This window comes from Podarcis tiliguerta (assembly GCF_965153285.1).
Source record: "Podarcis tiliguerta genome assembly, chromosome: 1".
In the NCBI taxonomy this organism is placed as follows: domain Eukaryota; kingdom Metazoa; phylum Chordata; class Lepidosauria; order Squamata; family Lacertidae; genus Podarcis; species Podarcis tiliguerta.
The window spans coordinates 11690430-11705669 of NC_139534.1; the positions used below are offsets into that span (position 1 = coordinate 11690430).

A 15240-nucleotide genomic window follows, 5' to 3' on the forward strand; every position below is an offset into this window, starting at 1 on the left:
ATTGCTGTTGCTAAATCTTTTATCATTGGCATTCAGAAATCTGTTTGCTTCCTCCCCAGTTAAATCTTGCCCGTTTACTTCCATCTTACATTCTTTAAACTTTGCAAAGCATTGTCTTGGCCCGGAGTCCCATCTGTGCTCTGAGATGTGAAAGCCCCCAGGTGAGTTGGCATCCACATGGACTTCTTTCTTGGAGGGAGCAGCTTCATACTCTTGTCTTTGGGGACGTGCAGGCCTTTTTTAATGATGCGGGTGGCACTGTGGGTTAAACCACAGAGCCTAGGACTTGCCGATCAGAAGGTCGGCGGTTCGAATCCCCGCTTCGGGGTGAGCTCCCATTGCTCAGTCCCTGCTCCTGCCAACCTAGCAGTTCGAAAGCACGTCAAAGTACAAGTAGATAAATAGGTACTGCTCCGGCAGGAAGGTAAACGGCGTTTCCATGTGCTGCTCTGGTTCACCAGAAGCGGCTTAGTCATGCTGGCCACATGACCCGGAAGCTGTACGCTGGCTCCCTCAGCCAATAAAGCGAGATGAGCACCACAACCCCAGAGTCGTCTGCAACTGGACCTAATGGTCAGGGGTCCCTTTACCTTTACCTTTATATGATGCAAACTACTAATAATTATAAATAGCAGAATGTAGGCACCCTATATATAGAAATGAGCAAACCAGTGATATTTTAGGGAGCAGGCTAGTCCATTACTTACATCATAGGAGCCTACAGAACACAAAACACTGTTTTTTGTGTGTTTTTTTTAGAGGAGGAAAACAATAAAAAAATATATTCTGAATGAAACAGTGGATGTATCATTTTTGTGGTTCATGCTGTGGCCACTGACATGTGAATTTGGGGTGACCCAACGCAAAAATCCTGAGGATCCATGTGGATCCGTGCTCTGTAACCACGTTTTTGCACCATTGCGGCCCCACACAACAGTGGGTGTGTGATTTTTTTGGTGCAGGCTGTAGCCATGGACATGCTATGTGATCTAATGATGAATTTGGGGTGACCCAATGTAAAAATCCTGAGGATCCATGGGCTTTTACCTCCCCCCTCCCAGGCAGCCTCCGCTAGCGTCCCTTATCTCTCTTCCGATCCCACCGATCAGCTGTTTCCTTTCAACGCTCCCTTCCCTCTTGTTTGCTTTAGTGTCTTTTCCTTAGCGGGAGCAGCTTTTTGCTCCTCCTCTTCTTCTAATTTCTCTCCTTATTGCTTTAGTCTCCCTGTTTCCCCCCTTTGCAAGTTTGCTGTCTTTACCTCCCCGCTCCCAGGCAGCCTCCTTTATCTCTAGCGTCCCTTATCTCTCTCCCCGCAAACGAACAGCGGCTTTGTTTCAACACCCACTTCCCTCTTTCAAAAAAAAAAAAGCATGATCTGCTTTTTGCCCCTGGGCAATTCGGCTCCAGGGACCACAGATCCGCTCCATAAGAGGCACAGACATTTCCCCTTACTTTTTCGGAATAAAAAATGCGTCTCATGGAGCAAAAAATACATTATATTGTGGCATTTTTGTATTGGATCAGATTGTTAGAAGGGGTGTGATCTTCTTTGTTTCTTCAGCTTGCAAACTGCCTTGTATATCTTAATATAGAAAGGTGGTCTAACAAATTAAAAGCGAAATGAAATATTGATAGCCGTTGGGACAAGACAAGTAACAAATGCTTCCTTTACTTTAGTTCGTTCTCGAAGTAACTTTGGGGGCAAAGCGATGGGTTTGACACAGGATCTCTCTCCTTTTCTTCAAGCTGTCAGAGGAGCTTCTTGCAAAATGGCTGTCCTTCCCCGAATCTCAACATGTGCCCCTCAGTCAGCACATGCTTGGCTTTTCGATGAAGGCCGTCACTCAAGCCGCAATGGGCGGCAGGTTCGAGGATGACCAGGAAGTGATCCGGTTCCGTAAGAACCACGATGCGGTAAGCGTCTGGAAGGGGAGAGAAAGAAATGTTATTTCTCAAGTTCTTGCTTCTGAATGTCTTGCAATACCTGCACTTTTTGATTCCCAGGCACATTTAGCCTAAAACAGTTTAGCCCAGAGTGGATAAAAATCGCTGATTAAAAAAAAAAAAATCGGATTAAAAAAAATTTAAATCAGATTTTTTAAAATTTACATCGGATTTTTAAAATAAAATGCCTTTGGAGGAAAAATCTTTCTAAAGATAGTTTTCTATTTAAGTAACATTATAGACCAAAGGCTATTCATCAGGAAATAAGGATTTGTTTAAAGTGTTTCATGTGTGCTAAAACTCAGGCTTAAGTTCTTTTTTTAAAAAAAAAAGTTTAACCACATCATTATATGCTATAATGTTATTGTTTTAGCTAAATTGTTTAAATGGTTATTAAGGAAATGATTGCTTTTCTCCTTCCAATTAAGTACATCAGGAAAGTTGTCCAAATATAAACAATTAACTTATTAAACCTCACAATAATTTCATAACTATGTATTTCTAATAGTAGAACCAAATCAGTAATTTATTATATAACTGTAAAAACTACTCTGAAAATTTATTATTCCAAAAATGAAAGCTTCATCTGATGGTAAATATTAAGATGATACCAGCAAGAATGAGTCTTTCTGTAAAAAAAAGATTTAATTCAAGTCCTACTGACAAGTGATTTAAATTGTGATTTAAATCAAATCCACCCTGGTTTAGGCACAATCTCTTGCAGAGAGACCATCTCTGGGAATTATTGGAGCCGGCATGGGCAAACTCGGCCCTTCAGATGTTTTGAGACTACAATTCCTACCATCCCTGACCACTGGTCTTGTTAGTTAGGGATCATGGGAGTTGTAGTCCCAGAACATCTGGAGGGCCGAGTTTGCCTATGCCTGTAGTGCAGTCTTCCCCAACCTTGGGCCTCCAGCTGTTTTTGGACTACAACTCCCATCATCCTTGACCACTGGTCTTGCTAGCGAGGGATGATGGGAGTTGTAGTCCAAAAACAGCTGGAGGCCCAAGGTTGGGGAACACTGCTGTAGTGGACTGTTTGCTTGGGTTTCCCTTGACGGGACTTCTGTGGGTTTGGCTGGGAGAATCCCACAGCTATCAGTTTCGTAAATTCATTCCTCTGTTAGCAGACAGCCCAGAGAATGCCGTGTCGCTCTCCAGAGTGGCTCTAACCATTGCTCCTTTCTGGGGAAGTCACTGGGGTGGAGTATTACCTTCACTACAACAAACCTGTGAGAGAGGCTAGGATTCTGGGGATTCTTCATGGGGTGGGTTTTACCGTATTTTTCACCCCATAGGACGCACCGGCCCATAGGACGCACCAAATTTTTTAGGGGGGAAATAAAGAAAAAAAAAGTTATTTCCCCCCCAGGCGCTTGTGGGGCCGGCAGTGAGGAGAAGCGCTCTTCTCCCCACCGCCCTCCTGCAGACCAGGTCCGGGGACAAAGGGAAGACGCGCTGCGCCTCTACGCTGTCCCCGGAGCTTGAAGGGCTGGCGGCAGGGAGAAGCACGCGTCTCCCCGCCGTCAGCCTCCAAACCACATCGGGAGACAGTGGGATGGCAGTGTTCCGCCTCCCCGCTGTCCCCTGATCTTGTGGGGCTGGCGCTGCGGCTCTCCTGAAGCCTGGCGAGCGAGAGGGGTTGGTGCGCACCGACCCCTCTCGCTCTCCAGGCTTCAGCGAAAGCCTGCATTCGCCCCATAGGACGCACACACATTTCCCCTTCATTTTTGGAGGGGGAAAAGTCCGTCCTATAGGGCGAAAAATACGGTAATTGCCCTCTGGCAAGGGGGGCGACAGGAACCCCAGTCTTCCTCTCTAGTCTGGGGCTGGGATGTGAGTGAATATTGTCCCTGCAGTTGTGCCAGCCTTTAAGGGACTTAGCAGAGGTGTTAAAGACCTGTGGGAATGTTTAGGGATGCGGGGGAGGATATATTGTCTAAGATATCCTATCCCAACTTGTCTTTACAGGTTCAACAAAATCAGCAGAGTTAACATTCCCCCTTTTTAAAACACACACACACAGCAGATAGCTTGCTCAGACTCTCGTGCTTTGGCGGCGCGGCGGCAGCAGGAGGCCCCATTAGCTAAAGTGGTGCTTCAGGTTAAGAACAGTTTCAGGTTAAGAACGGACCTCCGGAACGAATTAAGTACTTAACCCGAGGTACCACTGTATGTAAATCTGGCACTGCTCCCACCAGCTGCAAGTTAGAGATGAAGGCTGTGGTGGAGCTTTTCTTGGTCTTGCAAGGCTTAGTGACACCAAACCGAGCCCCAGCCTTTGCCTCCAACTCCAGAGGAAAGATGGGGACTGGTGTTTTTGATGCCCAAGGTGTCCAGAGCGATAGGCTTGCGTGGAGAGGAGGGGCAGATTTCTTTCTTCTTCTTTTTTTAAATAATATTTATTAGAAGTTTAAAAGTTACAGGAAAAAAGCACAAAAAAGAAAAAAAAGAAGAGAAAAGAGAAAAAAAGAATAAAAAATTACATGAAAAGAGAGCAAAAAAAACACACAATACATCAAAACACAAGAAAACACAAAAACAATTGAAAACACATCCAATATTTATCCTTATCTTTCATTAACTTGTTTCCTCGACCTCCTCACACCTCCCATTTTCGTATTCCAGTTATTAATTATCTCAGCAAATCCTTTCCCTCTTTCACTGTTTTCTATCCTTTAGTTATCTTAATTTATTTTAACCTTATCTTACCATCAAAACCTTAAAATTTATTTATACTTAACTCCTTATAATATTTCTACTAAAGTCATGTAATTTCATTCCAACATTTCCTAACATTCATTAATTTTACAATGTTTCTCTAAATAGATTTTTTATTTTTTTCCCCATCTTCTTCCACCGTCTCTTCTCCCTGGTCTCGGATTCTGTCAGTCCTTTCTATCCGTTCTATATAGCCCATCAACCTGGTGATCTTCTGTCCGAGGCTCTTAACTCTTCTCCATGTCCCTTCTGCAGGTCTTCTTCATATTTATGCATACACTTTACTTTATCTTCTGCTGAGCTTGTTCTTAGTTTCCTTCCTTTGGTACCGAGGAGTAGGTCCCGGGGGAACTCCATCTTGACAGTTCCTTTATTCCTTCTCGACAGGTCAACCCAAACTCCATAGTCAGGGCTAAAGTCCAAAGGAGGGGCAGATTTCTGCCCACCGTCAACTTTGACAAAACGAAACGGTGAACCCCTCATGGAGACATTTGCCCATAGCCGCTCGGCCAGCTTCCTAAGCGAGCATGGATTTGAAAATGAGCTTTTTTGCACCCTGACGTTCTCATTGCCATGGATCTGATTATGCCTTTTGCTCATAAATAAATATAATCTCACAACTACAGTGGTACCTTGGTTCTCAAACTTAATCTGTTCCGGAAATCCGTTCCAAAACCAAAGCGTCTCAAAACCAAGGTGCGCTTTCCCATAGAAAGTAATGCAAAATGGATTAATCCGTTCCAGACTTTTCAAAGCAACCCCTAAAACAGCAATTTAACCTGAATTTTACTATCTAACGAGACCATTGATTGATAAAATGAAAACAATGAATAATGTACTGCAGTCACACAATCAATCAGTAGCTGAACTGGGTTCCATGCAGTCACAAAAACAAAAAAAAAGAGACACAAAAATGCAAAATACCACATTTTTTGCTCTATAAGACTCACTTTTCCCCTCCTAAAAAGTAAGGGGAAATGTGTGTGCGTCTTATGGAGCGAATGCAGGCTGCGCAGCTATCCCAGAAGCCAGAGCAGCAAGAGGGATTGCTGCTTTCACTGCGCAGCGATCCCTCTTGCTGTTCTGGCTTCTGAGATTCAGAATATTTTTTTTCTTGTTTTCCTCCTCCAAAAATTAGTTGTGTCTTATGGTCTGGAGCGTCTTATAGAGTGAAAAATACGGTAAATAACAAAAACAGACGTCAGCGTAACACTCAAAACAGAAGTGTGGCACTCAAATCAGAAGTGTAACACTCAAAACGGCTTCCGAAAAAGACTTGCACACCGGAACACTTACTTCCGGGTTTGCAGTGTTTGGGTTCCAAGGCATTTGAGAACCAAGGTACCACCGTAGTTGTAATTTCTGTTGCCATGATCCCAAGTCCTGTATTGCTGAGTTTTGTAGCCGATCATTTGTTGGAAGGAGCATCCTGGCTCTGTTTCAGCAGCGCTCTTTTGGACCATTCGGTGTGATTTATCCCGAGGGATTGCTCTGCCCACTTTCTATTAATGGAGCCTTACCTCCAGCTGTGCCAGCAACTGCTGCATAAGCCTTCCTCCTTGGAAATACCGCTCTAATGCAGTAGTCGTCAATCTACACCTAAGGCACGTTGGCTTGGATCCTAAGGTCAGTTGACTTAAGGAAGTTCATGGAAGAAAAGGTTCCTACCCAAACCTGCAGTTACCTGCAAAAAAAGCACCCCTCCACCCCCAGAAGGGACGCGGGTGGCGCTGTGGGTTAAACCACAGAGCCTAGGACTTGCCGATCAGAAGGTCGGCAGTTCGAATCCCCGCAACGGGATGAGCTCCCGTTGCTCGGTCCCTGCTCCTGCCGACCTAGCAGTTCGAAAGCACGTCAAAGTGCAAGTAGATGAATAGGTACTGCTCCGGCGGGAAGGTAAACGGCACCACAGTTCAAGAAGGACACTGACAAACTGGAACGTGTCCAGAGGAGGGCAACCAAAATGGTCAAAGGCCTGGAAACGATGCCTTCTGAGGAACGGCTAAGGGAGCTGGGCATGTTTAGCCTGGAGAAGAGGAAGTTAAGGGGTGATATGATAGCCATGTTCAAATATATAAAAGGATGTCACATAGAGGAGGGAGAAAGGTTGTTTTCTGCTGCTCCGGAGAAGCGGACACGGAGCAATGGATCCAAACTACAAGAAAGAAGATTCCACCTAAACATTAGGAAGAACTTCCTGACAGTAAGAGCTGTTCGACAGTGGAATTTGCTGCCAAGGAGTGTGGTGGAGTCTCCTTCTTTGGAGGTCTTTAAGCAGAGGCTTGACAACCATATGTCAGGAGTGCTCTGATGGTGTTTCCTGCTTGGCAGGGGGTTGGACTCGATGGCCCTTGTGGTTTCTTCCAACTCTATGATTCTATGGCATTTCCGTGCACTGCTCTGGTTCACCAGAAGCGGCTTAGTCCTGCTGGCCGCATGACCTGGAAGCTGAATGCCGGGTCCCTCGGCCAATAAAGCAAGATGAGCGCTGCGACCCCAGAGTCGTCCGCGACTGGACCTAATGGTCAGGGGTCCCTTTACCTTTTACCACCCCCAGAAACTATAGCTAAGGGAAATGAGGAGCTCTTGCTGAACCATGTGGTTGGGAAGAAGATGGAAACCTTTTATTCAGTGAAATTCCTTATGTTTTGTTTTAAAATTCAGGCCAATGAGAGCCAGTCTCTTATTACAATTACAGTGGTACCTCGGGTTACAGATGCTTCAGGTTACAGACTCCGCTAACCCAGAAATAGTACCTCGGATTAAGAACTTTGCTTCAGGATGAGAACAGAAATCGCGTGGCGGTGCTGCGGGAGGCCCCATTAGCTAAAGTGGTGCTTCAGGTTAAGAATAGTTTCAGGTTAAGAACGAACCTCCGGAACGAATTAAGTTCTTAACCAGAGGTACCACTGTATAGAACTAAAGCCCTAATTTTTATTTTTCCGGGGAGACTGATTTAAGACAAGATGCTTAATAAGACTTGGAAAGATAATGCGATTCATCTGCACTTGTTTCAGATCTGGTCAGAAATTGGAAAGGGCTTCTTGGATGGGTCTCTTGACAAAAGCATGACTCGAAAAAAGCTATATGAAGATGGTGAGTTTATTCTTGGGGTCCTGCCAGGTGTGGATGCGACTATCACAGGCTGCAAAATCCATTTTCTTTTTGTGTGTGTGGATGGATTAGGTATGCTTGCCTATTTCTTTTTTTAAAAAGAATAATTTTTGTTGATTTTAACATATAAATTATAAAATGTACCACAAAACGTATCACTTATACAATCTTTTTGGACTTCCATCAGCACCTCTGACGATCCACCGTTTTAACCACTTCTTATGCATTTCTTAACTTTATATTGCCTCTACATCTCTTAACAAATCATCCTCCCCCTTCTCCATTTTTGCAATACTTCCAATAATACTCCTCACAAAACTTCTTGCAAACCTACAAATGTCGTCTGATCTTCACAAGTGCTTTTCAAATAGTCCGTAAATTTGCTCCAGTCTTCCATGAATTTCTGGTCCCGCCGGTTTCGAATCCTTCCTGTTAGTTTATCTAGTTCTGCATAGTCCATTAACTTCATCCTCCTTTCTTCAATCGTCTATTTGCCTATTTCACAGGATTTGCCCAGAATGTCTTCAAATCAAAAGGCCTTCAAATCAGAATGTCATCAGACCATTGCCCTGGATTTGGTTCTCTTTTAACTGTTTTCACAAGAAAGAAAGAAAAACCGCATCCTTGCCGCTGCAGAGAGAGGCTTAAAAATGTGAGGTTAAGGGTAGTTTGGTTTTAAGCAGAACTTCTAAGAGCCCTGGAAGCATTGCTCCAGCAATTTACCGTAGTACAGCCTCTGGCAAATTGAATAAGGTAGAACGTAAATTTTCAAATACTTTGTGCTGTCCTTTGCAGGCAGCGTGTTGTCCAGTGCAGCTATTACATCAGATCATCTGCCTTACGGAGGTTGAATTACACGCAACTAGGAACATGTGGTTCTTGAACCAGCCCGATGTCCGAGAATCCCTCTCTGCATTCAGCTCCCCACTCCCCAAATTGGTGTGCCCATTAAGTGGATTGCACATAGCCAAAGGCCTTTACACTTTAAAATAAACTGGGCACATTTTGTGCAATACTTTTCGTATTTGTAGACAGGGGAGAGACTCTGGTTATTGGTTTAGTCCGAGAGCAGCTAACTGGTGACCCACAATACAGTCATATCTTGGTTCTCGAATGCCTTGGTACTCCCATGCTTTGGCTCCCAAACGCTGAAAACCCGGAAGTGTTCTGGTTTTCGAACGTTTTTTGGACGCCGGGTGTCCGACGTGGCTTTGGCTTGAGTGCAGGAAGCTCCTGCAGCCAATCGGAAGCTGCGCCTTGGTTTTCGAACATTTCGGAAGTCGAACGGACTTCCGGAACAGATCACCGTATTTTTCGCTCTATAAGACGCACCAGACCACAAGACGCACCTAGTTTTTGGAGGAGGAAAACAAGAAAAAAATATTCTGAATCTCAGAAGCCAGAACAGCAAGAGGGATCGCTGCGCAGTGAAAGCAGCAATCCCTCTTGCTGTTCTGGCTTCTGGGATAGCTGCCCAGCCTGCATTCGCCCCATAAGACGCACACACATTTCCCCTTACTTTTTAGGAGGGGAAAAGTGAGTCTTATAGAGCAAAAAATACAGTATGTTTGAGAACCAAGGTACGACTGTATGTTGTTGAACCCCCAACTTCTATATATCCCCGATAGCATGGCCTGCCATCAGGGATGATGGGAGTGTTAGTCTAGCAGCAGGATCCCTGGTAGCGATTATTATTCTCTCTCTCTCTCTCTCTCTCTCTCTCACACACACACACACACACACACACGACACACACACACATTTTTCAAAAGGACACAGTAAGCAATAAATCACGCCTGCATTTACGTGCTGAGAAAGTGATGCTGAGCTCTCTTGACAATGCGCTCTCTGCAGCCCTCCCAAAAGGGGAGTTGCATGTGAAGGGATGTGCTTAGCTCAGATTCCACCTCTTCAGAGTCCAAGATGGATGGTGGCTAAAAATACCGTACTTAGACTTAGAGTTGGTTTGTAACTTTAGGAATGTTGTGGCTCAGTATTCAGCTGCCTTGTATGGGAGGAAGCGTAGAAAGACAATTACAGATTTATTCATTTCATTATTTGCTTGGGGGTGTAATAAATGCTTCTTTCCCTCCTCCAGCTTGTCCATGCTATATATATTTTTAATAAATTGCATTTTCAAAAAAACAGGGAGCATATTTAACCCCTCCCCCCCATCCCACTTACAACTTCATACCAAATACAACATGTATACATATATCAGTGTTCCCCGACCTTGGGCCTCCAGCTGTTTTTGGACTACAATTCCCATCATCCTTGACCACTGGTCTTGCTAGCGAGGGATGATGGGAGTTGTAGTCCAAAAACAGCTGGAGGCCCAAGGTTGGGGAACACTGTACTATATGACTTCCCTACCACCCTTTTCCTGGTTCCTTTGCTTTTCTACTGCTCTGTGTAATCCACACCTTTTGAATCATCTAGTTTGTTATCTATTAAATACTATCTATTTCAAGTTTGCTGGATCAAGACCTGCTAAGCTATGTATTTGTCTATAAAAGTAAAGGGACCCCTGGCTGTTAGGTCCAGTCATGGCCGACTCTGGGGTTGCGGCGCTCATCTCGCTTTATTGGCCGAGGGAGCCGGCGTACAGCTTCCGGGTCATGTGGCCAGCATGACTAAGCCGCTTCTGGCCAACCAGAGCAGCGCCATTTACCTTCCCGGCGGAGCGGTACCTATTTATCTACTTGCACTTTGAGGTGCTTTAGAACTGCTAGGTTGGCAGGAGCACGGACTGAGCAACGGGAGCTCACCCCGTTGTGGGGTTTCGAACCACTGACCTCCTGATCAGCAAGTCCTAGGCTCTGTGGTTTAATCCACAGTGCCACCCGCATCCCTCAAGTCTCAGCTTACCAAAGACTTATTAGATACAAATATGAAAGTATTCTCAAAAATGTACGAAGTGTTGTTGGAGTGGGAAACTAAAGAGGGATCTGGGAAGGTAAACAGCGTTTCTGTGCGCTGCTCTGGTTCGCCAGAAGCAGCTTAGTCATGCTGGCCACATGACCCGGAAGCTGTACGCTGGCTCCCTCGGCCAATAAAGCGAAATGAGCGCCGCAACCCCAGAGTCAGTCACGACTGGACCTAGTGGTCAGGGGTCCCTTTACCTTTAACATTAAGCTGAGACTTTTGTTCTGCAAAGCCATTTCCTCACACTATTGACTCATTCCCGCCCCCCCCCCCATATATGAGAGCCAGTGTGGTGTAGTGTTTAAGAGCGGTGGACTCGTAACCTGGTGAACTGGGTTCGATTCCCCGTTCCTCCACATGAAGCTGCTGGGTGACCTTGGGCTAGTCACAATTCAATTCGGGTAGTGATAAAGCGGGATATCAAATCCAAACTCTTCTCCAAAGAAGAAGAAGAAGAAGAAGAAGAAGAAGAAGAAGAGTTTTGATTTGATATCCCGCCTTTCACTCCCCTTTAGGAGTCTCAAAGCGGCTAACATTCTCCTTTCCCTTCCTCCCCCACAACAAACACTCTGTGAGGTGAGTGGGGCTGAGAGGCTTCAAGGAAGCGTGACTGGCCCAAGGTCACCCAGCAGCTGCATGTGGAGGAGCGGAGACGCGAACCCGGTTCCCCAGATTACGTGACTACCGCTCTTAACCACTACACCACACTGGCACCACATGCATATGGCTCTTTAGGCTCCCCTTTGAGAAGATGCACCCACTTAATGATGTTTTGGGTTGGAGGCAGTAAGTGCCGTTCCACAGTGCAGAGGGCTTTGGAGAAAGAGATGCTCCTGAGCTCCAACTCCCATCAGCACCGGGGAGGGGCCAGGAACGATGAGAGTTGTCGTTCTTCAACATCTGGCAGTCCAAAGGTTCCCCACGTGTGATCTGTAATGCATGAAGCAGCCCTCACAAGGGAGCGGACCGCAAACCGCCTAGCAGGGTGTGTCAAGGCGGACTCTGAGACAATGTCCTCTGCCGGCTAGTGAAAGAACCGTTTTGTTTTCCTGTGCCCAAAGCTCTAATGGACATGGAGTTGGTCTTGAAGAAAGTCATAAAAGAACGGCAGGGGAAGAATCTCAGCCGAGACATCTTCATAGACGCTTTACTGCAGGGGAAGCTGAGCGACAAGCAGGTATCTACATCTGTGCTGTAATTAACCATTAATGGAGGTCCCGCTAGACCCGCTGGTAATTGCATTCTGCTGGGCTTGATTAATTTAATTGCCTGCATTGTTTCTCCCGATTTTAATCTTCATCCGAGAGAGGACGAGAGAGGGCTGGGGGAGGGTTTTCTCCTTTCACAACCTTGAAGCTTTAAATACCGTATTTTTCCCTCTATAGGACGCACTTTTTCCCCTCCAAAAATTAAGGGGAAATGTGTGTGCGTCCTATGGAGCGAATGCAGGTTCCTTGGCTTCAGCGATAGCAACGCGAAGCCTCCGAAGTGCAGAGGGAGCGCTCCCTCCGCCCTCCGGAGGCTTCGCGTTGCTTTCGCTGAAGCCTGGAGAGCGAGAGGCGTTGGTGCGCACCGACCCCTCTCGATCTCCAGGCTTCAGGGATAGCTGCCTTAAGCCTTTGGAGCACAGCGCAAGTTCCCGCTGCATTCTGGAGGCTTCAGGTTCCTTTTGCTGAAGCCAGGAGAGTCTTGCTCTCCTGGCTTCAGCAAAAGGAACCTGAAGCCTGAGGAGCGCAGCGGGAACTTGCGCTGCGCTCGGAAGGCTTCAGAAATAGCCGCATGCAGCCCCTCTGGCAGGGAGAGGTTGCGTGCAGCCTGTACACTACTCTTTGGGTCTGGGGGGGGGGGGAATAAGATTTTTTTTCTTGATTTCCCCCTCTAAAAACTAGGTGCGCCCTATGGTCCAGTGCGCCCTATGGAGCGAAAAATACGGGTAGATAGATTTCTATTTGATTGCTTTTGTCCCGAGAGAAGCGTTTGAAGCAGCTACGTCTGCTTAACATGGCTCCATGCAGCGTTGACCTTTGTGGGGGAGTGGCTAGCCCGCGGCTTGCAAGGCATGCTGGTCCAAGTCTTTCAGGTTCCATGTTTGAACCTCCGGCCGCCATCTTGGAATCCTTGAGCAGCTGGCATTTAAAGGCCGCTGCTGTGACTCGTCCTCCTGAGTGAGCCAGAAGCACCTTCTGTTCCAAGCGTGACTTCCACCCTGGAGGGAACCGCCAACTCAAGTCGAGTGAGCATGTTTCTTGGCAAGGTCATTGCTTGTCCAAAGGGAGATCCAAAGGGGACAGGATTGGGGGCCCCTTGCCAGTTTGCATGGCGAGTTTGAAAAGCCACTCATGTCGGGAGCAAAAGAGAGGGTGACCCTGTGACTCAAATGTACGACACTCGCTCCACAGAGCAGCTCATTAGCCATTTGACCACCACAGCAGTTGAGCACCATTGCTGGTACAGTGGTACCTTGGTTCTCAAACTTAATCCATTCCAGAAGTCCGTTCCAAAACCAAGGCGCACTTTCCCATAGAAAGTAATGCAAAATGGATTAATCCATTCCAGACTTTTAGAAACAACCCCTAAAACAGCAATTTAACATGAATTTTACTATCTAACGAAATCATTGATCCATAAAATGAAAGCAATAATCAATGTACTGTACTATAAAATAAATAAGACAGTATTGTAGATGATAAAAATTAATTTTTTCCCCTTACCTGCAGTGATGATAGTCATTGTTTGGATGGGGGGCTTTTATCCATTTCCGCGGTCACACAATCAATCAGTCAGTAGCTGAACTGGGTTCCACACAGTCACAAAAACAAATTAACCAGAAAAGCCTCAAAAACACAAAATAAATAGCAAAAACAAAAGCGCCAACCTTAATCAGTTCCGGAAGTCCATTTGACTTCCGAAATGTTCGAAAACCAAGGCGCAGCTTATGATTGGTGCAGGTGCCCCAGAAACAATAGCAGGCAGCCGCATTGGACGTTCAGCTTCTGAAAAACGTTCAAAAACCAGAACACTTACTTCTAGGTTTTCAGCGTTTGAGAACTAAGGTACCACTGTGCACCCTATTGAACACAGTGGTACACAAATATGAGGGCTCTTTGTGTGTCTGTGTAGGTTTTTGAATGTTTGCGTGACGTTGCACATTTTTTCTACTCAGAACATCTGTAAAGGGGCTATGGAAGATAAGTCATTCCAGCTGTTCCCAAGTTTTTCCTACTATATCTGTAATTAACAAGTATAGAATTAATTCCAGGTCCTAATATTGTTATTTTTTTACATATTCTAAACAAACTTCTTATTTAGACTATTAATAACTAGAGCAATTACTCAGATCCTGCTATTTTATTATTTGTCCCCTCAGCCAAGATTTTGGATGGGATAGTGACAATTTTTACCATGTACTGATTCGGTGTCCCTGAACCAGACTTTGTTTCCTAGATTTTGGAAGACACAATGATATTCTCGCTGGCAGGGTCCATAATCACAGCTAAGTGTAAGTACACAAAACGGAACCTAAAGCGTTGTGCAACTGACGGGCGTAGGCTTGTGCCTGTGAGAACTCAAGACACAATAGATTTTAGTCTTCAAGGTCCTAGGCCAATGGAAATATAGAAAGTTGCCCATAGGACCAAGCCTAGTCATAGGTGAGCAACGGCAAAGAGTGTATTATGTTGGAACTCTGAAGTGAGACCTACGTAGCAGAAGTTGCGCCTAGTTCCATTCTCCACACAGAGGCAGCTTGAAGTAGTTTACTGGGGCAGAAGATAAGGCTTCAGTAAAACAGTTCCAGACATTGATATAGGCATACAGCTTGTCGGCTTTTCAGATACAGATATATACAAATATTTCTGTTGATGCAGCAATTCAAGACTTAACACAGACTCCGACTCCCAGGCAAACCCACTGATTGACCAATGAACTGACATGCCTTAATCAGCTGGCTTGGCTAACTCTACAGCTGTGGGCTTATCTTATACCTGGGGTGATTTGTGCCCAAAAAGGAAATTAAACCCTTCCTCCATGTCCAGTTCTTGCAACATACTATGGTTGGTGAATTAGGACTAGGAAGTCTTGGGTTCAAATCACTGCTCAGCCATGAAGCTTAATATTGCCAACTGCCCTGTGATCCTTGCATGAAGGATGGTACAGAAATTTAATTAATTAAAATGGATGACCTTGGGTCATTGCCTTTCCAGGCTAACCTACCTTGTAGAGTAGTCCCAAAGATAAAATGGGAAATTCCCACATACTGAGCCCTGATGAAGGACAGAATATTATTTTGATCATTATATCAGAATCAGAATTGATGCTTTTGAATTATGGTGCTGGAGGAGACTCTTGAGGGTCCCATGGACTGCAAGAAGATCAAACCTATCCATTCTTAAGGAAATCAGCCCTGAGTGCTCACTGGAAGGACAGATCGTGAAGCTGAGGCTCCAATACTTAGGCCACCTCATGAGAAGAGAAGACTCCCTGGGAAAGACCCTGATGTTGGGAAAGATGGAGGGCACAAAGAGAAGGGGAGGA

General features: G+C 45.5%; 1 protein-coding gene across 1 annotated transcript in view; it reads left to right on the forward strand.

The window, feature by feature from the left end:
- CYP20A1 (cytochrome P450 family 20 subfamily A member 1) overlaps positions 1–15240 on the forward strand; it is a 41828-nt gene that overhangs the window by 10578 nt on the left and 16010 nt on the right. The window contains exons 5-8 of the mRNA XM_083411398.1: positions 1747–1914; positions 7686–7764; positions 11769–11884; positions 14152–14206. Coding sequence (XP_083267524.1) covers positions 1747–1914; positions 7686–7764; positions 11769–11884; positions 14152–14206 — 418 coding nt within the window. The remainder of the gene's footprint in view (positions 1–1746; positions 1915–7685; positions 7765–11768; positions 11885–14151; positions 14207–15240) is intronic.